At 52.3% G+C, this 17,811-nt stretch overlaps 5 protein-coding genes across 5 annotated transcripts; 4 read left to right on the forward strand and 1 right to left on the reverse strand.

The window, feature by feature from the left end:
- Positions 1-411: 411 nt before the first annotated feature.
- AA0111_g5815 (Nucleoporin) lies at positions 412-6,097 on the reverse strand (the record flags this gene model as incomplete). The annotated part of the gene is made up of 2 exons (XM_028651969.1): positions 412-5,986; positions 6,033-6,097. The coding sequence occupies 2 exons, from the start codon at positions 6,095-6,097 to the stop codon at positions 412-414; spliced, it is 5,640 nt and encodes a 1,879-aa protein (XP_028506426.1).
- A 774-nt stretch (positions 6,098-6,871) lies between these two features.
- Positions 6,872-9,300, forward strand: AA0111_g5816 (Multifunctional tryptophan biosynthesis protein; the record flags this gene model as incomplete). Its single annotated transcript, XM_028651970.1, has 2 exons — positions 6,872-7,191; positions 7,305-9,300. The coding sequence occupies 2 exons, from the start codon at positions 6,872-6,874 to the stop codon at positions 9,298-9,300; spliced, it is 2,316 nt and encodes a 771-aa protein (XP_028506483.1).
- A 405-nt stretch (positions 9,301-9,705) lies between these two features.
- On the forward strand, positions 9,706-11,313 carry AA0111_g5817 (hypothetical protein; the record flags this gene model as incomplete). Its single annotated transcript, XM_028651971.1, has 1 exon — positions 9,706-11,313. The coding sequence occupies one exon, from the start codon at positions 9,706-9,708 to the stop codon at positions 11,311-11,313; it is 1,608 nt and encodes a 535-aa protein (XP_028506484.1).
- Positions 11,314-13,237: 1,924 nt separating this feature from the next.
- Positions 13,238-14,457, forward strand: AA0111_g5818 (hypothetical protein; the record flags this gene model as incomplete). Its single annotated transcript, XM_028651972.1, has 3 exons — positions 13,238-13,360; positions 13,412-14,062; positions 14,116-14,457. The coding sequence occupies 3 exons, from the start codon at positions 13,238-13,240 to the stop codon at positions 14,455-14,457; spliced, it is 1,116 nt and encodes a 371-aa protein (XP_028506429.1).
- A 1,372-nt stretch (positions 14,458-15,829) lies between these two features.
- AA0111_g5819 (1,3-beta-glucanosyltransferase gel1) lies at positions 15,830-17,247 on the forward strand (the record flags this gene model as incomplete). The annotated part of the gene is made up of 2 exons (XM_028651973.1): positions 15,830-15,935; positions 15,986-17,247. The coding sequence occupies 2 exons, from the start codon at positions 15,830-15,832 to the stop codon at positions 17,245-17,247; spliced, it is 1,368 nt and encodes a 455-aa protein (XP_028506430.1).
- Positions 17,248-17,811: the final 564 nt, after the last annotated feature.

The following is a 17,811-nucleotide window of genomic DNA, read 5'->3' on the forward strand; positions in this document are numbered from 1 at the left end:
AGCTAATAGGTATCTTGTGAGAGTTGCTGTGATCTACACCTTTGAGAGGAACTTGCCTGATTGGGACTATATTGGTATGCCCACGGGGCAGAGGGGTAGCATGTGGGATATAGAAAGTTGCTGCAATCTATGGTCTTTCTTCAGTTACCTGTTTGGGAAGGTTCTCGACGTGAGACGACATGGAAGGAAGGCGGAAGCAGAACTTTGCTGATACGCTAGTCTGACGAACCTGGGGAGCCGCACAATATGAACCATACCACCAAGCAAACATGAGTCAAAAGAGTTACATTAGAAATACACTACCACCCACAAGATCTAACGTCCAAGCACATAGCACCTCGCAACTAATCCAAAAACGCTCCTAAACTCCAGCGCTTTTCAAATGTCATCCTAGCAGTTCCACCACATCATCTATTTCTTCCCATTCCCATTTCCATTTCCGTTACCCACACCCAAACATTTTCCCGCGTCTTCCAGTTCGCCAAACACTCTCTTCTCAAGCTCACTTAACGCATCCTCACCCTGGCCCTTCCTGCTGCTCAGCATCTCCAACTCCCGCTCATCGATCGCTACAATGCGTTCACGCAGCGCGCTCTTACGGTTCAACCAGCTCTCGACATCTTCCTTGATGTTTTCCTTATCCCAGTCTAGGAGTGCAACGTCGTTTGCCTGAATACCCAGTTTAGGGCCTTGCTTGCGGACGTTTTCCAGAATACTGGATATGAGCGACAAAGAGTGCACTTCCGAAGCGACGGCAAGCGTAATCTTCTGGGTAGCCGAGGTGCGGGACGAGGGATTTGAATTTATGCTTAGAGCCGAGCGGGCGAGTTGTTCTGGGAACTGGTTCAAGAAAGATGAGATTTCCGCTGCAATGGGCGGGCCGACTGAAAGCAAAAGGTTGAGGCAGAGCGGTAGGATGCCTTTTGTCCAGATACTGTACATGCGTGATGGATTGTCGAAAGGACCCATGCCGTTGACGCGACGGTAGTAGTTCATGATGTTTGCGGTGTTGAGTTGACTGAGTATGCCTTCTACAGCCATGGTTTCTGCCAAAGCCTGGATGCTTGACAGGGAGAGCAGAAACAGTACGCTGAGTTCACCGTAGATGGGGTCGTCGATGCCATTGTGGGATATCGTTAGACGGTCAGCCCATGAGAAGAGGCTGGTGGCGTAGCGCACGGTGTTGCTGTTGGCGAAGAGGAGAGCTGCCTGTTGTTGCCACTTTGACATCTCTGGTATCGCAATGATGCGTTGGAGGAGTGCAGTGAGAAGGGCAAAGTCCGATGGCGAGACGGATGTAGGTTCAGCGTGAAGTTGGTTGGCAAGGCTGCGGAAGCCCTTCGCAACCGTGTCGGAAAGGATCTCAAGGAGCTGGGTTGAGATGGGCTCGGCGTATTTGTTGTGGCTTGTAGGCATAGTGCCACGGAAGGAAGAGCGGAAGGATGCGTCATCGGAAGTATCTGTATCTTCGATAAGATGGAAGTGAAGGGCAAGGTAGAGGATTCGTAGCAAGGATCGGTAGTAGTGCACCGCGTCGGTCGAGAATACGTTCTCGAAGTCAGGCGTGGAGGTACGAATCGCGTTCCACACTGGAGCGAGTAATTGACGTGCCTCATTCGTTCGTACCTTTGCCTCAACCAGCTTCTTCAACAGTGCAAAGGCAAGATCTGCTCGCAGAACCATGAGCTGGCCAAACAATGCTTCCGGGAGATTCGATTGTTCGTTGGCGACCATGCACTTGTGGATGACGCCAACGAGCACCTTGACTATACGCTCGTCCTTGGCTACGACTTGGCTCAACTCCAGAGCCAGCAGCTTCCAGCCTTGAAGTAGTAGAACCTGAGATTCAACCAGGCCGAGGTTGTAGTTGGCCTTCTCAACTTCAGCTGCGAAACCAGTGCCTTCTCTGGGACCTGTCCACTTGCTATTGAATCCCAAAAGCCGCTGGGCAAGGTCGATGTCGTAGAAGAATGCCCGCCCGAAGGTCTCTGGGTACAGTGTGGTTCGCTTGATGTTGCATAGCGTGACACCAGGGTATTGTTTCTCCAGGTTTTGCTTAAGATAACCATGCAGGGAAGTACTGTAGGACGGTAGATCCAAAGCAGTATCTTCCAAGTACGTCAGGCTTGGCACAACATCTTTGAGCACGGTGATATCGCCCACTTGCCGTGAGTGGTGCAGGTACATGGCGATGACTTCGCAGGCTAACGATGCGAACCTGTTTTGGAATGAGCGTTCGAGGGTCTCGTTGTTGTTGCTCATCTTCGGTTGCTTGGGCTGCTTTGCCATCCACTTCATGAAGGCGAGCAGCTTCTGGATCAGGTCCTTGCGTTGTCGGAGGTCACCCATTGCCCATGACCAATTGTTTTGCGCTGACGAGACAAACTCGAGCATAGCGGTGTATAAAGGCCATGAAAGGCCACCCGCTTCTTGGTCTGGTAGAGTCATGCTTGAGAGTGCGTCGAGCGCTCGCGTAAGTAGGGCTTTGTTCCTTGAATCGTGAGTCGCGTCTTTCTTGGAACGAATGGACTCGCGAGGCGTGCTACCAGTAAGCAGATATAAGGAGAACCACTGCTGTTTGCATGTTACTACGGCTGAAAGCAAGTTCCAGACGTTGGTCTGAATGTCCACTATTTGTAAAGGCTCATCGAGCTGCGAGAGTACGCTCAAGAAGTTCTTCGCAGTCCGTGGTCCGAGATGACCGAGTAGTGAGGGCGGTTCTTGCTGCTCAGTCTGTTTCCGTACAGACTGCTTAAGGTCTCCGTCTGTCATCGTTGAGTCATCTTGTCCGGCGACACGGACGGCACCACGAACAAGAGCTTCCAACAGCAGCACGACCTGCGACTTCCATTTGTCACTGGTTGCGTACAGTCGTGCCAGTAATGGCGTAGCTTTAAAGAGTTGTTGCTCCAAGTGTGTCCAGGGTTTGTTCAAGAGTACGGCAACCCGGACAAGGATGTCAGCGAAAGCCAGAGTAGTCTGCGTCTGTAGCATCCACAATGCACTCGAAGTCGTGAGCAACGTGGTGTCGCTGGGACTGACCCCAGTGATCAGGGAGGTCATCAGCGGGTTTGTCGGAAGATCTGCGCCAGCCTGTGTAAGGTATAGCTGCGTGATGTACTCGGCGATAGGCGCGATGGATTTGGCGAGCTTAGCAGATAGTTTCGGTTCGTCGTCTACGCTGTACGCGAGGTTTAATATCGTCGTGAAAACTTCGCAGATGGCGATGTTGATCTCGGGCCGATGATTGGGATGAGAATATTTCCAGTTCAACGAGTTCTCGTATATGCTAGCAAGGGTTCGACCGAATGTAAAGAGTATTGTGCTCATGATCTTATCCGAGGTTCCGCTTTCTGAAGGAGCAGCAGCATTGAAGCGGCTGAGTGCTCTCGTTGGGACTTTGCGCGAGACTGATCGCTCGACTGCATCTTTAATGAGACCCTTGTAGAGTCGGATACAGCCAATAAGGAAGTCATATCGTCCTAGAACCATTTCAGTACCAATGAGGATAGTCGCTAAGCTGCCATTTCCGTCGCCTTCGAGCAATCTACTCCTGGCGAGCCAGGGCCATACTCTGTGTGGAGAAACAATAATCAAAGCCTCTAAAAAGTGAGTGCAGTTGACCAACAGCTCTAAACACGCCTCGTTGCTTGGCTCCTGGCAGAGGTGCAGGAGCTCCTCCTCGAAGATGGCGAGCACGAGATTGACGGTATCCTGGCTGCCCTCAGCACCGATGCCAATCGCCTCCAGGAGCTCAGTCGAACAAACGCCCTCAGAAGCATGTAGAGAAGAATGCATCAAATCAGCGAAGAGTCCGATGATCTCGATGACACTTTCGCGAGAGGCAGGCTGCTGCGTGGCAGTCTCAACCTTGGTGCTCCCTACAGGGTATGTGGAGAGAAGTTCGACTAAATATGACAACGTAGAGTGCTGATGATGCCAAACCGCCACGTATGGGGAAGCATTGTCATCAACGATGATTCCTTCTGTCCCGGCAGGTATTCCAGATAGTCCATCAGACTGTGTCGAAGTGCCAGAGGTCAGCAATCGACGTTGTCCACGGAAGCTCGAAGATACTCCAGACGAGAAAAGCGGAAGGTTGCCCGTGAGTTCGACCCAGTTGGCGTTCTCCTCCTCGCGCGTCAACGCATAGTCCCTAAACCCATCTGGAAGTTGTTGCATAAGTCGATTGTGGTTTCCAAGCTTTTCGATGAATGTAGGCAAGCCATTCTGCATCGTCTTGTCGCCACGGGTCAATGCGCTACAGAACTTCAGGAAAGGTGTCATCTCGTAGGGGTAGCGTAGCCGAGCTTCATTGAGCAGCAGTGGTCGAAGGACATATTCATCTTCCAAGAAATACGCAACAATCGGGTCAGCATGGCGAGATATGTCGCCGTTCTCCCATCTGCGGAAAGAGTTGTCGCCAGTCAGAATTGTGTATGTCGTTACTATCAAGTCCGGGCTGTACGCGACAATGTCACTACCAACAGCAGCGCGAATAAGCTGAAGAAATAGCAGACGAATCCTGTCTTGTGATATCTGATCGATCGGTGTTCCGAATGCAGGCAAACTGGTTTGAACCAACTGGTTGACAATAGCCAAGACACCCACTGCTGAGCTGACGTTAGCAAGCTCCTCGTAAGGCATTTTGCCATCGAAGAGCTCATGGGTTTCGAGTCTGGCAACGACCAAAGCAGCCTCCTCAAGCGGGGAAGTTTGAGGTTCTGGGTTTCCGGTGTTATTTGACGATTCAAGCAGACGATCACGCTCTTGTTCCTCGTAACTCGCACGACTTGTGAGCTTCCAGGTAAGGATTGCCCAGGCAAATGTCGGTGGTGTAGCTGGGCTAGCACCCAGCAGCTTGGCTTCTCCGAATATGGTAGTGATGCTCTCTACAACAGCAGTGTTGAGAATGTAGGATGAGGAGGCCCATGTATTGCAGTCGCCGGACTCAAGATCGTCCATGATTTTGTCTACCTTCAAGATAGTCAAAGACATAAGGGAAGTCAGCAGTTGTATGACTGGAATGAGAGGTTCCTGGCGAGCTGTGACTGCAGGAAACTCGCGGAAAAAGCCGCGGAAGCTGAAGGCCTTGAGCCAGTCTTCGATAGTAGCCGCAGGAAGGAAGTCCTTGGCAACCAAATCTGCGTGCACCAGAGCGAGATGCAGGATGTGCAGCATCTCTGTGGTTTGCGCAACGACCCATTTCTCCGAGGCAGCTTCCAGTATAGAATCGTCGACGTTCCAGCCATAACCGGTGTCCAGGGAGTCACACCTCTTGGAGAATGCTTTCAGGCACTCGTCTAGCGCCTTTCCACCTGTAGGTCCATCTTGTGCCGCTGCAATGGCCTGCCCAAGCTCTTCAATCCAACCGGCACCAATGCTAAGGTAGTCGTTGCCGTAGATGGTCTGGCTACGCAAGTTTGATGCGCAACCCCATGAAACGAGAAGCTGGCTTATTCGGATGATGGAAGCGCATGTAGAATGGTAGACGTCGAGAATGTGGAGGCGACGCTGGTCCTTTGCGTCGAGATGCGCCGTCTTGGAGGCGAGCGGTGAGGCTAGGATGGATGAGTTCGGGACGAAAGTCGAGGCTCCTAGGTTTCCCATTCCAGCGGCTTCCTGCACGCTGAGGGCCTCCTCTTCGGTGAGTCCACTCAACAGCTGTGCAGTCGGCCTGCCCTGCCACTCTTGGACAACCAATTGCAGCGCTACATATTCTGATATTTGCGCCTCTTTGGCCAGCCACAGACTGTCTTCCTTTATTTCTTCTACATTATAGTGCTCGCTCTGGGGCGGTGTGATTTTGATGGGCGCTGTGTTGGTCTCGAACTTGCTCTTCTCTTGCGACGACGGGTCGGCGAAGGGCTTCCATGGGTGGCTGAGGATATCTTTGTTATCGGTGGAGGTGAGGAAGGCGCGAAGGGCTTCGCTTTTAGACGCGGTTTCGGGGTCGCAGAGGGCGCGATATGCGATATCCCAGGTCCTAGTACTGTCAGCCAGTTTCTTGCGTTGAATGCAGGTAAACATACACAAGCTGCTGCTCGCCTTTGAGGCACTTGCCCAGGTCGAACTCGGGGGATTGAATGGGGGCCATGGTTGCGCTGCGGTGCGCGAGTAGAGTGTCAGCTAACCAAAGGCCATGAAGGTGCTGGATAGGCGTGGGGTGGTGTTGCCGAATGTTTGGCGTGAATGTCTACGAAAGTCGCGAAAGCCAAAGCTCACGCGAAAGTCGAGCTAGTACGTGCAGGGATCATCACAAGGGCTCTTTCTTTGCGGACACTTCAGAACACGGCATCGCATGCTTCTCGCTACAAGACACGTCTGTGCAAGACCCATTCCATCGCTATTGCATCTCCGTCTGGTGAGATTTGCATCTCGTGGTCTTGCACCTGAGGTTGCAGTACTCGTCCCAGCCAAGTGCAGTCCCGATATCCTACTAGCAGCTGGATATGTAGAGAAAACCACTCTTCCTGAATACCGAGAGCATGAGCATGTCTTTTCGTATGCAAAGTATTGCCCGGTCGCCCATATTGATGCATCCACGTCCATGTGCTGTCTGTCGCACTAAGCCTCGATCCATGCCACCTCCGTGTTAACTCCGCATCCTCAATATCTGAATAGTGCATCATTGAGTCACCCCGCTACCCTGGTACCTGGACATTCGTTCCTTTTCCACATTCCTGTCACAAAGTCCACACACGTTTCTCGGCGCGGGCTCCGTTCATCGGCATCTAATATACTCACGACTGCCTCGCCGTCAAAGGACCGGCAATCTTCCTGTCATTTTACCGCCGCAAAGTTACCCAGACGAAGCTATATAGCAGCCACCGGACTCCAAAGGCGCCATTCGCGCAAGAAACCACCCACCATGCCTGCTCTCGCATTGATTGACCATTCGCCCAACAACCCCACCCCCTCTCCACCAATACCGACCGCTTCCAACGTTATACTCATTGACAACTACGACTCCTTCACCTGGAACGTGTATCAATACCTCGTCTTCGAAGGCGCGACCGTGACTGTGTACCGAAACGATGAGATCACTGTCGAAGAGTTGATCGCAAAGAATCCTACCCAGCTGGTAATCAGTCCCGGACCGGGACATCCAGAGCGCGATGCAGGCATTAGCAATGCGGCTATCAAGCACTATAGCGGCAAGATTCCAATCTTCGGCGTGTGCATGGGAGAGTGAGTCGTCCTGATTGTTCGTATCATACGGCATATCACCGCAAGCATTGTTGCAGCTCTCTTTGTAGGGTGGGAAGAGGAATTGAAGATGTATGAGTGCTAACGCGGCGCAGACAGTGCATCTTCTATAGCTACGGCGGTACGGTAGACGTGACAGGCCAGGTCTTGCACGGAAAAACATCGCCTCTCAAACACGACGGCAAAGGCGTCTTTGCAGGCGTCTCGCAGAATGTCCCCGTCACACGCTATCATTCGCTCGCTGGCACCCACGGAACGCTCCCTGACTGCCTCGAGGTCACCGCTACGATACCCGCGAACGAAGACGCCGAAGTGAAGGAAGTCATTATGGGTGTGCGACACAAGGAATACGTTATAGAGGGTGTGCAGTTTCACCCAGAGAGTATCTTGACCGAAGATGGTCGGCTCATGGTGAGGAACTTCCTCAAGATGCAGGGAGGTACCTGGGCCGAGAACGAGCGGTTACAGAAGGAGGCACATGCCCAGGCAGTCGGAGCTGCTGCTAACGGTACGAATGGTGCAAAGAAGGACAAGCAGACATCCATACTGGAGAAGATCTACGACCACCGTAGGGCCTCTGTCGCGGAACAGAAGAAGATCCCATCCCAACGGCCTAGCGACCTACAAGCTTCGTACGACCTTAACCTAGCGCCTCCTCAGATCAACTTCCCAGAGCGTCTCAGGCAATCTCCGTTCCGACTATCGCTCATGGCTGAGATCAAGCGCGCATCGCCCTCCAAAGGCATAATCTCCTTGTCTGCGTGCGCTCCTGCTCAAGCAAGGCTTTACGCAAAGGCCGGGGCAAGCACCATCTCCGTCCTTACAGAGCCGGAGTGGTTCAAGGGAAGCATCGACGACCTCAAAGCAGTTCGTCAAAGTTTGGAAGGCATGCCAAACCGACCTGCTGTCCTGCGCAAGGAATTCATCTTCGAGGAGTATCAGATCTTGGAAGCTAGACTCGCAGGTGCCGATACTGTATTGCTCATCGTCAAGATGCTTGACGAGGCAGTGCTGAAGAAGCTCTATGACTACTCCAGATCACTTGGAATGGAACCCCTAGTCGAGGTCCAAAACGCAGAAGAAACGGAGATCGCCGTTAAGCTGGGCGCGCAAGTCATCGGTGTGAACAATCGCAATCTTGTCAATTTCGAGGTCGACATGGAGACCACTAATCGACTAATCAACATGGTTCCAAAAGAGACAATTTTGTGTGCGCTCAGCGGTATCGCTGGACCCAAAGATGTCGAACCATACATCAAGAGCGGAGTCGGTGCAGTCTTGGTGGGTGAAGCGTTGATGCGCGCATCTGACACTGCTCAATTCATTGCTGAGCTCTTGGGTGGCTCATCTACAAAGAAGGCGCAAACAGCGTCAAGCCCGATGGTAAAGATCTGCGGAACTCGGAGTGCGGAGGCCGCAAAAGCTGCAGTCGAGGCAGGAGCTGATCTCATCGGCATGATACTGGCGCCAGGAACCAAGCGAACAGTAACAGCGGAGACAGCACTTGCCATCTCGGAAATGGTACACAAGACCAAAAAGCCGATTGTCTCGAAGTCGGGATTGCTTGCTGATTCAAAAGCTGCGTCTGACTTCTTTGAGCACGGCGCATCGCGGTTGGTATCAAACGACAGTCGTGCGCTTCTTGTAGGAGTGTTCCGAAACCAATCACTGGAATACGTGCTCGAGCAGCAGCGATTGCTCAGCCTAGACGTTGTACAATTTCATGGTCAAGAGCCACTAGAGTGGGCAAAGCTGGTTCCTGTACCTGTTCTGCGAGCTTTTAACCCGCAAAACCTTGGAATCGGCTCAAGGGGTTATCATGCTCTACCACTGCTGGATGCAGGCTCTGGAGGTTCAGGCCAGCAACTGGATCTCTCCGACGTCAAAGCAGTGTTTGCAAAAGACGATGGAATCAAGGTCATATTAGCAGGTGGGCTGAACCCTGACAACGTACAGTCTATGCTCGCTGGACTCGACGAGTACCGGGATCGTGTTCATGCTGTGGATGTCAGCAGCGGTGTTGAAGAAGACGGACAGCAAAGTCTAGACAAGATACGTGCCTTCATAAAGGCAGCCAAGAACCAGCAATAGGCATCAGAATGAATGTCTAGAACACTACTTCTAAGACGCGAGCTGGAATTCATCAAATACAACGCACTTTGTTCACAGCCTCATAGTATCTCCTTGAATGACTTACGTACTTCTTTAGGTCTTCTCCCCATCTAAGAATCCCATGTTATGGGAAAGATAGGCTGCGTCCCTACAGACAGCGGTCTGCAAAGGCGCTGCGATCAGCGCCTCTTACCTCGCGAAGATAGCCACATGGCCCGAGCAATCGCTATATCACCTGGACTGCTGCGTGTCACCAAAAGGTAAGATCAGCCCGCCTCGCGCCAGTTCTTGAACCGCGATCCGGATATCACAAAACCTTGTTCTCGTTCGCGATCGAGTTTACATACGAATACTCCTACGTCCCATATCCGCGGCGATACCAGAATGGGTATTCTAGACAAGCTAACTATTGCCCTTGTTGGCACACTCCCCCACGATGCTAAGCAGATGAGAAGCTGGATCGAGCGAAACGGCGGCAAATACTCTGCTAAGATCACCAAGAGCGTCACCCACCTCATCGCCAGCAAAGAAGCATACAAGCAGCCCGCCGATGCTGTTCAACAAGCCACCGACTTAGGCATACATGTAGTCAGCTATGACTGGTTTGACGACTCTCTCCAGGGGAGGAGGAAGCTGAGCGCTAAGAAATATACCTGGGCGGTGTTGATGAAAGAGAGGAGAAAGAAGAAAGAGCTCAAAAGGCTGGGTACCTTGGCAGATGGCAGTAAGTTCAGGAAAGGATGCGAGAAGATCAAGGAATTAACCGGATCAGGTACGTCAAAGAAATCTGCTGTTGTTAAGCCCAGGAAGAGCAAGAGCTTCTTTTTCTCTACCTCTACTTTGGTGGTCCCACCAACTCCTTTCGTATCTGCAAAAGAGGATCTCTTGCGTAGGAGGGCAGAACGGGAGAGTGCTCCAATCGAAACTATCGATGACTTCACAAGCCCAGCCAACCAATCTCCGAGTTCTTCCGTTTCAAACCCCAAGCCTGTTTATTCATCCCTCAGGAAAGCACCACAAGCTAAAATTTCTCATTGGAAAGAGGATTATCACTATTACCAAGACATCACGGGCTTTGAGTACAAAATCGTCCTTGTACGTGGCGGCGAGTCTTCAATGGCGAACTACCACATCGGACTCTTGGAGAGTCACACGAAGCCGCATGTGTACTGGGCACTTGTGCAGTACAAGCCTGCCAAAGTTCCACCAGTGAACGACGACGGTTCACACCAACACGTCCAGCATCCTGAAGCCACCCGCCTCCTCTCTCTCGTCACCAAGCCTACACCAGTCCCAGAACTCCCTTACAACGGCGAACTATGCCCACGGAACAGCGATTTCGCAACTGCCTCCCGCTCTTTCCGTCACGCGTTCCGTGACCTCACCCTCCTCTCTTGGGAAGAGCGTTTCGACACTAACAAAACCCTGCAAAAGGCGCGCGCCCAACACCTTAACATCGAACCTTTTTGGTATGGAAAACCTAAAATGGGCATGCCGGTGGGAATGCTACCGCAAGCGATGGGTTTGTTGACTGGGGAAGTAAGTGGTCTAGAAGTCCGTGGCGATATTGATGATGGGTATATCCGTGGTGCTTCAAACCTACCGTCTATCAACGCTCCCCTAACCACGAATGGTATCATCGGTGGCTCTATTCACCATGACGCCGAAGACTTGCGGAAACGCGAGGTGGCTCGTATGCAAAGGACCAAGGACAGGGAGGAAGCTGAGAGGAGATCGAGGGGCCAACCTAGAGGAATGGGCGTCAACCATAACAGGCCCATGTTCAATGGACCGATGGGTAGGCCAACGGTTGATGCATATGGTCAGCGTATCAATTATGGCAGCAATGGAGATTATACGAAGTATACGGTACCGATGCCGGTAGGTGGTGGAGGGAGTAATAGGGGATTTGTGGCACCGGAGTTTGCGCACTTGTTAGGTGGTGGAAGAAGGAGGGGGTATACCCCGTTTCCAAGTGAGAGAGATGGTTGACTTGGGTGATGGGCGACAGGAGGTGATGCCTAGATTGGTGGATAGGTTTTAGTTTTTCTGTGTGTCTAGCATCCTGCGATCTCTTACACTGGCTATGGTGGTTGAAAGGATTCTGGAAAGACATTGGGGCCAGGGGCGTTGGGCGGTGATTGGCCATGTTTGGCCTTCAATATCCAGTATAGCATTTAGCGTGAGTCACAGTTCTGACATAAGTGCCTTCTGATTGATGGGACCCCATTGCGCATGTTGGTGACTCGCATCATGGTGCTGAGATGACTTGACGGCAGAAAGTGGACTTGACTGATCGCGAGGTATGTATAGCCCTTGTCCCCAATTCTGATTTCGCCAACTTCGCAGACGAGTAGCTGTATTAAACAGATAGTGTACGAACGACTCAAAGCCTGGATGAAAGGGCAAGCAAACGGCGAACTACCCCAAAGTATCATCTACTACAGAGGTACTGCAAAGCATACCCATTACTTCATCCTTGAAGATGGTATCCCAGGAGGTCTTACGCTCAAAACATTCTTAAGCTGACTCACAGAATCTGCTACTCATATGTCCGCGCTCTCTGTACTGTGTCCTACGCCTCGCCAAGCTACTACACTGACAGATTGTGCGACCGGGATCGGATGTACATCTGGGACTATTTCATCAAGAACGACAAACCGCTCGAAGATGAACTGTAATAGAAATAGAAGGAGCTTCGTACCAAGAAGGAGTAGGTGCGTAGTGTGCTGATCGCATCAAACACAGAGACTGAGAAGAAGGACTGGAACAGCAAGAAGAGGGAGAAGGCTGATTAGAAGAATATCAAGGAGAAGCTGGCGGAATTGGTGTTCAAGAAGATAAAGACAGGCTTCTATAAGTTCGAAGAATAGGACCAGATGAATCCTTGGGATCCGAATCTGGACGATACTATGTTTTGGGCGTAAGCAGTGGACATGGTAGGTGTTGCATAGATGGCTTTGTCCACTTTCGAAGGGGAGAATTAGTAGAATTACTGTCTGTAGTTACAGGGAGAGACTGTTCATTATTCGGTGTATATGTTTTCTTTTTCTTATCCTACATGATTACTTAACGCGCACAACGAAAAGTGAACTTTTGCCATTGACGCTTGTCGAAAAGGGTCGTTGTTGCGAACGGATGCCTTAGAACGCAGGCGCAGCGCTGACACTGCAGTATGCTGGTAGGCGCAGTCATAGGCGCAAGCTCGCACGATCGTCTCTTTTGAGTACACGGGTATCATTTCGCACTTGATTATAGGCATTGAGTATCCGTTGAGCGCGGGAGTTCATAAGCGGCATCTGACATTACCTCATTCGGCGTATTGCCTTGGGCGACAAGACCGAGAGCTAGGTACGCTGAAGCCTCGTACATACCTGGGTATGTTCCATGGGCTTAGGCGCGAACAACACACAATATTGGAAGCATGAAAGCATACAATGAAGGAGCTCAAAATTCAGCTGCCTTGCTCTGCAGCACGATGGCGATGGAGACGATGATGCTGCGCCTCGCGGGAGAGCACGCTAGAGCCACGCGATCATGGCCGGCGATGACTAAGGGCGTGTCTTGCCCGTTCTTGTCCCATTGGTGACGTTGGTCTTCGCGGCTCAGAGCTGGGCTGATTCAACAGGGTCTCATCTTAATTTCCCTCGCAACCCACATCAAAACAAGGTTGCGGCACGCTGCAATTAATCGATTTTCGAGGCATTGCCTTACCCCAAGCACAGGCATCCGCTGTTCATTTCATCGTCGCTAGCCTTGTTGTGCGGAAGAATTGTTGGAGTACTCGCCGCGCTCACGCCCGTCAGTCAGCGCAGGATTCCGTAGCTTCCGCGGCTGTTCTCCAAGCTCCAGCTCCACTGCGGCATTCCGAAACCATCGCCCCAACGCTGTCAATCCATCCCAGCATACACCAAACATGTCGCACAACTACGACCAGTATGGCGGCAACCCGTATGGCCAGGCCGAGGCTGGATACGGTGGTCAATCAAACCCATATGGAGGCACCGGCTACGGCTCATCCAACCCCTATGGCGGAGGAGTAAGCAGTCGCATCTGCGCGGCCTAAATTGACACGACTGACGCGACCAAGCAGTATGACGAGCCACAACAACAGCTCAACCCTCCCGCGCCGCTCCAACGTCATGGCGAGTCCAACTACTCGCAGCCGTCGCAATATTCGCAAGCCGGTGCGCTGAGCCAGCCCAACACGCAGCAGCAGACCGTCCCTCACACCGACGTGCCAATGAACAATGGAGGTGTCTACGGCGCAAACCCCGGCATGGAGGCGCCAGGCCCACAGCCTCTCAATCGCGACGACTTCTTCGCGCGCATCGAAGGCGCAAAGGGTCGCATCGGCCAGCTCACCTCGGACATCCAAGCCATCGCGAGCGTCCACCAGCGCATGCTGTCATCGCCCGACAACCGCTCCACCGCCGAACTTGAGAGCATTGTAACTACCACTCAGATCAGGAACACGCAAATCAAGGACGAGATCAAGTTTCTGGAGAGGGATGCCGTCCGGGATCCCAACGACAAGATGAAGAGGACGCAGGTCGAGGCGCTGAAGAAGCAGTTCAAGACGCAGCTAGAGGACTTCCAGAAAGAGGAGGCAGAGTACTCTAGGAGGTATCGCGAGGCTGTCGGGCGCCAGTACCGCATCATCAACCCGGATGCGACGGATGCCGAGGTCAACGAGATCGCAAACTCGGACCTGGGCGACGAGGGCATCTTCACACAAGCTGTAAGTTGCCAGATATCACGCGTGGCTCGAGGACATAACTAACAGCCCAACAGCTCAAATCCAACCGCAGCGGCCAAGCCTCAAGTGTTCTTGGCGCCGTCCGCGCCCGTCACAACGACATCCAGCGTATCGAGAAGACCATGGGCGAGCTTGCCCTTCTCTTCACCCAGCTCAACGAGCAGGTCGTCTACCAAGAGCCCATCATCCAACGGACCGAGGAGCAAACTGTGCAGGTCAAGGACGACACCGAGAATGCGAACAAGCAGTTGGACGAGGGAATCAAGTCCGCTAGGCGCGCGAGAAGGCTCAAATGGTGGATCCTCTTGACAGTCGTCCTGATTCTGTGCGTTATTGCGCTAGTACTTGGATTGTACTTTGGATTGAAGAAAAATTAGAGCACCTTGGGAGCGAGAGCATTATAATGACCTAAGAGGAGGGAAGGGACGTGATATCATTGGGACTATCGTTCTGTATCTGTATGGGGATTTGTATGGGGAAGTGGATGAACTTCTTTTTCTTTATTATTAGTAATGATCCGGAGCTGTACTCCGCAGCAACGCCGCATGTGTATAAACGGGAGTCGGCAAGGGAATAGGTATTAGCGCTAATGGTATGATGGCGAAAAGCTCGTAAAACAAAGACCGCGTTCCCAACATGTTGAGGCTGAACCACTAATGATCTTCTAGATCCCGTTGGCGCAAGCATTGTCAATAACCCAGACCGGGCGCACGTATTTTCGATAAAGATGATGGCAGTGCAGTCAAAGGTCTGACTGCTTGAGGGTGGTGCTTTCATGTTCATGCTCAAGTCGTTCTCATGTGCGATGGCTGGACGTCGTGTTGAGGAGGTTGACCGATGCTCTAATAATAAGATGGCGAACTAGTCGATTGCGAAAAACCCGCATTCCCAGCGCCAGCATCTCAAATACGGCAGATGATGATGATTCGTCGGGCTACGATTAAAAAATCGAGCAGACCTAGCGTCGTGATGTCAAGACGGTGCAAAGGTCCGGACCGACTGCCTCGTTTCACAACAAACCCGTAGGCAGATATCGCCGTTTCGGAAGCAACCAGCAATGGACCAGCCAGCCATGCTGCAGCAGTTACACGATGCACCCACATGTCGTCATTAATCCAATCTTAGCCGTGGGCCGTTATTTCGGCAGCAAGACTGCGCAGCATGGGGCAAAGACATGCGTTGAACCCGTTTGATACAGATCGCCATTGTCTGCGCGACAGACTCAGTGAATGATTGACGGCAGACGCGTGTTTCAGCGTCCTTCACTGCAGTCCATCCAAGCATGATCGCCACGGCGAGCCATTCTTCTTAGCTAGGCTTGAGGTGGGCCGATGGGCGTTGGCGGCTCCTTGGATGTGGGCTTGGTGCGGCTTGTTCAGGGGTTGGCGCTGCTTGCCTCCAGCCGGGCGATGCATGAGCGATCCCCACCGGGGAAAGAACGAATCAGAAAGGGAAGGCGCCTTCCACTAGGAAATTGGACGCGTCGCCTCCCTCTTCAAACAGTGCTTAACCTGCTTGTTTTCCCTGGAATCTTGCTTTGACCTTTCTTCTTCATCTCACGAACCAAGTGCTTCTTGCCTTGCCTACCTTTTTCTAATCGCAACTTCTTACACTCGTTTCACGGGAGTTGCATTCTCCAAAGACTGTAATTGTTTACTTGACGATCCGACAATCGCTTTATAACAATCGCTCACACCAATTGTCCATACGCCCGCCCACCGTAATATCATCAACTCACACACGACCATCATGAAGACTTTTGCCATTGCCGCCGTTCTCGCGGCTTCAGCTGCGGCCACCCCTACTGCTGCTGTTCAGAAGCGCGCCATCACCCCCGTCACTGTGAAGGGAAATGGTATGTCACGCCACATATTACGATGACGATCGCCTACTAACACTACTCAGCTTTCTTTGCTGGCAACGAGCGTTTCTACATTCGTGGTGTTGACTACCAGCCTGGTGGCGCTTCCGATGCGAAGGACCCCATCGCTGACGAGGCTGGCTGCAAGCGCGACATTGAGAAGTTCAAGGAGCTCGGTATCAACACCGTCCGTATCTACACTGTCGACAACAGCGCCAACCACGACACCTGCATGGGTCTCCTCGCTGATGCTGGAATCTACCTCGCTCTCGACCTCAACACCCCCAAGTACTCCATCAACCGCGCCGAGCCCCAGAAGTCGTACAACAAGGTCTACTTGCAGAGCATCTTCGCTACCGTCGAGATGTTCGCAAAGTACGACAACACTCTGTTGTTCTTCTCCGCCAACGAGGTCATCAACGACGACAAGACCACCAACTGTGCTCCTTACGTCAAGGCTGTCACCCGTGACATCAAGTCCTACATGAACGCTCGCGGTCTCCGCAAGGTTCCTGTCGGTTACTCTGCCGCTGATGTCGAGAGCAACCGCTACGAGATGGCCGACTACATGAACTGTGGTGACGACGCCGCTCGCAGCGACTTCTTCGGTTTCAACGACTACTCTTGGTGTGACCCGTCTTCCTACACCACCTCTGGTTGGGACCAGAAGGTTCAGAAGTTCGGCAACTACAGCATCCCTATCTTCCTCTCCGAATACGGTTGCAACAAGGGAACCCGAAAGTTCGAGGAGGTCAAGTCTCTCTACAGCACCGACATGACCGGCGTCTACTCTGGAGGTCTCGTCTACGAATACTCCCAGGAAGACTCCAACTACGGACTTGTTGAGATCAACGGCGACTCCGTTACTGAGCGCGACGACTTCAAGGCCCTCAAGGAGGCTTTCTCTTCCACCAAGAACCCCACTGGCGACGGTGGCTACAAGTCCAACGGCCAGCCCGCCACTTGCCCCGACCAGTCCAAGACCTGGGATGTCACCATGAAGAGCGACGAGCTCCCTGCTGTTCCCTCTGGCGCCAACGACCTTTTCAAGAAGGGTGCTGGTGACGGCCCTGGTCTCTCCGGCTCAGGCTCCCAGCAGGCTGGTTCTTCCGAGACCAACCTCGCCGGTGCTGGTGACGGTGCTGTCACATCCGGCGGTGTCGTTCCCAGCTCCACCGGTGGTGCCAGCGCCTCCGGCTCTGCTGGCGCTGCTGCCTCCGTCCGTCCCGAGTTCAGCTTCGCTCCTCTCGTCTGCGGTGCCGTTGTCCTCGCCTCCTCGCTCTTCGGTGGTGCTCTTATCTTGTAAGAGTGTTTTGCTACGATAGAGCTTCGAGTGTTTCTTTCCGCTTCAACATGTATACCCTCTTTTTGGGTTTCGGTCGGATCGAGTAATGCAACGACCCAGCGCGGGCAACGTTATTGTGATAGATTTGGCTTCTGTTTAACCCAAGTCGCATAGTGTGGTTTCGGGACCGACTTTTGATGGGAGTTGGTTGAACTTTTGTTCAACTTGGCGTCCTGCTTTTTTGTTGTTCACTTTGTTTGAGTATCTCAGTATATATCAAGAAATACAAACACATTGAAAAATAACAAGTGTTGACTTCATATGGTGATTGTGTGATGTAGCCCAGCTTTGGAGGAGACGTTAGTACTACAATCTGCTGGTCCTGCATGTAAAGCTGCTTCAAATGCAGCTCTTATGCCTTCCATGAGCCGTTGTAAGTCACGAACAATGGTTCTCAAGGGCCATGGCATACGCCTGTAGGACTTGGTGAACTAGCTGGTACTCTTTCAGTATTGTTTACGACTTTGAGAGGGTTGAAGTACAAAAGCTACCTTTCCCATATCAGTCTTGCTGTCTTTGTTATCA

This window comes from Alternaria arborescens (assembly GCF_004154835.1).
Source record: "Alternaria arborescens strain FERA 675 chromosome Unknown contig_12, whole genome shotgun sequence".
In the NCBI taxonomy this organism is placed as follows: domain Eukaryota; kingdom Fungi; phylum Ascomycota; class Dothideomycetes; order Pleosporales; family Pleosporaceae; genus Alternaria; species Alternaria arborescens.